The 6,633-nt window shown below is 41.8% G+C and overlaps 1 protein-coding gene across 2 annotated transcripts in view; it reads right to left on the reverse strand.

The window, feature by feature from the left end:
* The window catches only part of LOC109919330 (E3 ubiquitin-protein ligase rnf213-alpha-like), a 167,523-nt gene that overhangs the window by 123,352 nt on the left and 37,538 nt on the right, over positions 1–6,633 (reverse strand). For both annotated transcript variants that reach the window (XM_048610749.1, XM_048610750.1), the window contains exons 12-13: positions 3,347–3,633; positions 234–502 (exon numbers count right to left, since the gene is read on the reverse strand). In XM_048610749.1, coding sequence (XP_048466706.1) covers positions 234–502; positions 3,347–3,633 — 556 coding nt within the window. The remainder of the gene's footprint in view (positions 1–233; positions 503–3,346; positions 3,634–6,633) is intronic.

Raw genomic sequence — 6,633 nt, forward strand, 5'->3', positions numbered from 1 at the left:
ATACCTGATTATTGCCATGGGACGGGGAAGAGCTTAATGATATTCCATGGAGCAATCACCTATCTTTTTTGTGTTATGTCTTGTACGCAATCAGAAAATGGTGCAACAAAAATATGCAATTGAAACTAAATTCTGGATTAGAGCTCTAAAATCCCAGCAGATTTTGACAATCAGGAAAAGAAAGTTAAAATGCAAGGCAAGGTATAAAAGTAAAATTAATTCACTGAACTTACTACTGATGTTTTGGGAAAAACGCTGCAAATTCTTTCAAGTGTTGGAGATGCTCATCTGTACACTCCTGAGGCATTTGTAACATGTGGCAGATAGTTATCAAGTCACTTGCATCCAACGCCAAAGAGCAATGGTTCTGAATAACAAATGCCACCATTCCAGCTACAAATGGATTTTTCACAATTCTTTTGGATTTTTTTGCCTCTTTAGGTTCTGGCTTAGTGTAAGGGAGCAGAAATTTCTGCACCTGCTCAATTATCAATTTTTTAACCTGTAATTTAAATTAAAAATAAATTGTTAGGAAATAGAAACCAAATAAAGACTTGCTTTTTTAAAAAGTGACACTTGTATTAAAGCATTAGATTCAATATTGAGAAATTAAAATTAGGCTTTTAACTTCCCACCTCTTCTGGAATTTTTCTATGAGAATACAAGTGTAAGCTCATGCTGCAAGTCAACAATCAAACTGAAAAGCACAGGAAATTTCAATTTGAATGGTTTATTACGTTCATTCCTTCCACCGATTACACTTAACTTAGAAAAAAATCAGAATTTTGCTTCAAGGAGGATAAGAAAATCTGAATTTTATGTTATACAGTTCTGAAATCACTAGCGTCAAATGGAAGCTTCCCTTGCTCGTTTGTACCACAGTAAGCCCTGAACTTATTAACATTTTGCCAGTGAGCAATGAACACCAAGACAGGAAATTGACATATTCCCATGGTGAGGATAGCAGGAAGAGTATGGGTTAGTAAGGGGAGTGGGGAGCCTCAAATAGCTCCACAACATCATGTTTATCAGCCAATGCCCCATACATCATTGCCAATTTACCCTTGTCACAGTCACTTGGGATGGCATTTGGTTTGGTACTATAGCAGTGTAGGAAACTGTAAGGGAGGTGGGAACTTCAAAAATGTAATTTCAGGAAAAGATGGACATGGAATTTTGGGATGCAATTGCACAATCTAGGAATTTGGAAAGGAAATAAAAAGGTTAGAGAAGGAGCAATTTGTAAGGACAGTGGGCTCAAGCATTTTATTTTTGAGAAGAGAGTTGACAACATAACAGACCTCTTCCTAACTGAGCTATCCACTGCAGAGGTTTCTACTCAGGATAGCATTTGGTAAAAGTGAATTTTTAAAATTTTTTTGAATTTTTTTATGTAATCTATTTTTCGAATCAATCTGTTCACAGATGTTATTACACACCTCTAGAGCAGGTGAGACTTGAGCCGAGGCCTCTTGGACCAGGCTTATCTTGACATCGGAAGGGCCTTGCTCCACCTTTAAACTTTTGCTGAGTTTCTTGCTAGTTGTCAATTAAGCACAGTTACGTGAACTGTACCTTTTCCCCCAAGCTCACCACCACCTTTTCAAGGGCAGCAATGGGAGGGCAACAAATGATGGCCAGCCCGCGATCCCATCAATAAGAAATGGCAGATTATAGCTTGTGAATACTTTGTTAAGACCCCCAACTCACTTCATTAACATTCAGCTAGTTATCTTACCAAACATGCCAGACAAGCTAGATGTGGAGAAATCTCGATTTGGAAATCAGAGTGGGTTCATCGTGACTTCAGCTCACCACCAACTGTGAGGGGTCTCCATGTTGCTCAGCAACAAACAGCATCTCAGGGCATGATCCATCTGCACTGGTTGCACACATCCCTCATCCATGGTCACTGGCACCCAACCCCTCACTACTGATTTGTGGACCTTCTCCAATCTATTTTCAGAATGCTAAGGATGTTCGGACTTTACATTGCTGCACTCAATGATGACTGACATTGAAAGGTTGTAGAAAGGAGATTTTAGGCACAGGAACAGGCGCACTGCTCACAGATGGACCAGGCTGCATCTCAGCGCTGCCTGCTTGCTCTCTTAGTGCTCATCCTCTCAGCACTTACCTGCATGCTCACAGCATCCATGCCTTGCCTGCCATGTCATGCCAGTTATTGCATTGGCACTTCAGCCACAGCCAAGCTATCAATATTGATGAGCTGTTGTGCACAGTCACACAGACAGGTTGCTTCTCTGCAGCAATATCTCCCTGGGGCTGGGAGTAAATGTTGATGGACAGAGGCACACTAAGACATCAGTTTGACACCTACAGCATGTGCCACTGCACGTGGCTATGTTGGAAAGTGGCTGGGGTCTAGTCTTCAGTCCAGTCAAGGATTTGGGGGAAAAGAGGGTGCACTATTGTGGTCAGGAGCTCCTGGTACACAATCAGTTCACGGGCACAACCCACACACAACTCAAGCAGTTTGGCCACAGTCAGTCGCAGCTTGGGACACTCACTGTCGGGGATCTGACCAAACACAGTCCGGGGTCAGTCCTGTAAGGCCAGCAGCAGCAGTCAAGGGGAGCTGCAAAGACAGTGATCAGGGGTCTGTCACGTCGAGGGTGCTTGATGAAGTTGGTTAGAAACGATTGGGGGGGTGGGTGAATACAGTCCTGGGAGTTTGTAAGGGCATCAGCTGGATCACTGCCCAAAGGGACAGAAGAGTCAAGCAGAGGTATTTGTGGAGGTGGGATGAAGCATGGTGATGGGGAGGGATGGTGGAATGTTCAAGGAGGATGGAAACAATGCAGATGAGCATCAGATGGCACATATTCTATAGGGGGAGGGGTTATTGGCCATGAACGCCACCATGGTCTTCCCATGTGAAGTACAGAGGAGCAGTGTGAGCAATGCCAATGTCTGTCTGGGAGAACAGCCGCCTCTCAGGCACAAGGGATCAGCAGATATTCACGGAGTGTCAAGTTGTTCTGGAAACAAGATATGGTAGAACTGTCCATGAATGGGACATGAAGGACACCATAGGTGAGGTGTGTGTAATTAATAAGACCTCTCTAAGTGAAGGATTTCTTCCTCATCTTAGTCCTTTCAAAATGGTTTGCCACTTCTTCAAAGACTGTATCCCTGTTCTAGACACCCCTGACCAGGGGAAACATCTTTCCATCATTTACCTTCTCAATCCCTGTAAGAATTTTGTATGTGCGCATGTGATCACTCTCGTTTTTCTAAACTCCACAGAATATAGACCCAGTTTATTAATCTTTCCTCTTATTACAATCCATCTTTTCATAACAATTTTGAAAAAAATGTTTACCTCTTTTTCATCAAAATTAGTTTGTGTATTTGTAAACCACTCTTGTTCAAAAGCCAACTGGTGGCACAGCTGAAAGTGTTTCAGTTGTAGTTTAAATTGCTCAAATCTTGCATTATTCAAGGACTCAGGAAGGTTAAAGATAGTCTCCAGCATAACTTGTCCTCCTGTACACTTTGACTGAAAAATCCTTTCTGCAGGAGTCATTCCAAGTTGCCTGAAATTTTTCATTGCATATATAAAACCCTGCAGGGGTGCATAGTTCAGGATGCCATCATACTGGTGCCATTCTTAAAAAAAAATCCAACAAATAAGATAATTAAGAAAACTATTTCAAAACATGTTTCTGCTATGCCGTACTGATTACTTTAAAGAATATCTATAAAATATCAAAACCAAACAAAGAAATTGCTGGAAAAGCTCAATAGGTCTGGCTGCATTTGTGGAGAGAAATCAGAGTTAATGTTTCAGGTCTAGTGACCCTTCCTCAGAACTATAAAATCTATGAAATATCCATTGGTTTATAAAAGAGGTTAATGAATTTTGTAGTCAATTAATCAACATTTTTCATCAACGAAATGATTCTCACATTTCATTAATCTAAATGTGGAGTCACTTTCAGTATGGACGCTGAAACCAAAAAACCATAGAACCCGATAAAATCTATGGCATGAAAAGAGGTTACTGTGTCTTGGTTGGGAAATAAATGCAAATTAGTCAATGTCTTTCTGGCTCACAAGTTGTGTTAATCAAGTGATTGTGTAGCTAAATTGTCACGTGAAACAATGGAAGTCAATTGTGAAATTGCTTCTGTAACTAAAGGCAATACAGGAACGTATTGTTTTCCTTGCCATCATAGTCAATAGTCAATACTTCATCGAGAACAAAACTCTGGAACTTTTGACACATTGATTTTGGGAGACAGATATAGTAAAATCATTCTAACCCAGGAAATGGTGTACAAAGTGAATGTTTAGAGAGCCTTGTTAAGGAAATGCTTTATAACTAATGAATAAAAATACAGCAAGTGTATCCAAGATCATGGAACAAGTTTATTAATTCATTCAAAGTTACCTTCAGTGATTACCTATAGTAATAAAATGCCTTCATGACCTCTTTTTGCTTGAAAGGATAAAAGGTAAGAGAATAGTTGAGTCAAGGATAGGAGTTTGGACAAGTGATTGTTATGGGGTATTTGAAGGAAATAATTCCTGTTAATGTTATTAATTTCTGAATGTAAAGGCTCACCTGCTGTTGGGCCACTTGTTTTAAGCTTGAGACACAGTTAATTGACCATTAGGTCCTGGACCGATTCATCCAAACTCCACCACTGAAATTCAAGTAATAGGAACTAGGAACAGGAGCAGACAATTCAACCTTGCAAGCCTGCTCTGCAATTCAATACAATCGCAGGTGATCTCAACTTGGCCTGAACTTCATTTTCCTGCCTGCCGTCCATAATCCTTTAACAATTACAAATCTATCTTCTCCTTATATTTAGTTAGTGTCGCAGCATCCACTGCACTCTGGGTAGCGAATTCCACAGATTCACAAGCCTTTTGAGAAGTAATTCATCCTCTTCTCTGTTTTAAATCAGCCACCCCTAGCTGAAAACTATTACCTCTCATTCTGGATGGTCCCACAAAGGGAATATACTTTGTCAATCCCTTTAGCATTTTACATACCTCAATTAGTTCTTCTCTCATCATTCAAAACTCTTTTGAGTACAGCCCTAAACTGCTCAAGTTCTCTTCATCAGACAAACCCCTCACCTCTGGAATTAATCTAATGAACCTTCTCTGAAAAGCCTTCAATGCAATTATGTTCTTCCTCAAGTAAGGGGACAAAAGCCGTATGCAGTATTGCAGATGGAGTCTCTCACCAATGCCTTGTACAAATGCAAAAATATTTCCCTATTTTTCTGCTCCATTCCTTCAGAAATAAATGCCAGAACTCCATTTGCACTCCCTCATGACCTGCTGTACCTGCATACGAGCTTTCTGCGACTCATGCATGAGGTCAGCAAGATCCACCTGCACCAAAACATTTGAAGTTTCTCTCCATTAAGATAATAAGATGACTTTTTCAACCAAACTTCTTCCAACCAAATCCATGTTAAACTCCATCTACCAAATTTTGGCCTATTCACTTATGCATATCCATCTGCAAACTTCTTACTTCTTCATTATAATTTACTTTCTCACCTATTTTAGGATCATCTGTGATGAGTCACGAAAGGATTGCTGCTGTACAACCTGGAGTTGGTGACCATATATGTAACAACTTCCAGTGATGGAACTGCCTTATAATCCAGGTCTCCCAGGACCATATGGCTCCTTCTAGCCTAAAGATACACTTAAACCCCCAGAAAAGCTACATGAAGGAAGGATGGGTCTGAAGTGCAGCAAGAAGCTGTAAAGGGTTATTGTAAATTCTGATATCAATGTCAAAATGTGAAAGATGATAAGGTTTCTTGTGACAGGTTAGGCCATATCACAAAACAAAGTCCTGCAGTCCTAATATGGGGGAAACATACAGAGTGAAGGCTGACAAAGCAGAACCCAACATGTGGGGATGATAATGTGATGGGTATTGTCTAAACTATGTGCCACACAGAGGATATCCATTGTGTATTTCCTGAAAACTCATAAAGTTAGACAGCAAAGAAGTCACTGAACTTGTTGACAACAAGGTGCAGGGCTGGATGAACACAGCAGGCCAAGCAGCATCATAGGAGCAGAGAGGCTGACGTTTCGGGCCTAGACCCTTCATCAGAAAAGGGGGAGGGGAAGGGGGTTCTGAAATAAATAGGGAGAGAGTGGGAGGCGGATAGTGGAGGGATAGAGGAGAGGTTAGGTGGAGAGGAGACAAACAGGTCGAAGAGGCGGGGATGGAGCCAGTAAAGGTGAGTGTAGGTAGGGAGTTAGGAAGGGCATAGGTCAGTCCAGGGAGGATGGACAGGTCAAGGGGGCGGGATGAGGTTGGTCGGTAGGAGATGGAGGTGCGGCTTGAGGTGGGAGGAGGGGATAGGTGGGAGGAAGAACAGGTTAGGGAGGCAGGGACGAGCTGGACTGGTTTTGGGATGCGGTAGGGGGAGGGGAGATTTTGAAACTTGTGAAATCCACATTGATACCATTGGGCTGCAGGGTTCCCAAGCGGAATATGAGTTGCTGTTCCTGCAACCTTCGGGTGGCATCGTTGTGGCACTGCAGGAGGCCCAGGATGGACATGTCGTCTGAGGAATGGGAGGGGGAGTTGAAATGGTTCGCGACTGGGAGGTGCAGTTGTTT

This window comes from Rhincodon typus, chromosome 23 (genome assembly GCF_021869965.1).
Source record: "Rhincodon typus isolate 14 chromosome 23, sRhiTyp1.1, whole genome shotgun sequence".
Lineage (NCBI taxonomy): Eukaryota > Metazoa > Chordata > Chondrichthyes > Orectolobiformes > Rhincodontidae > Rhincodon > Rhincodon typus.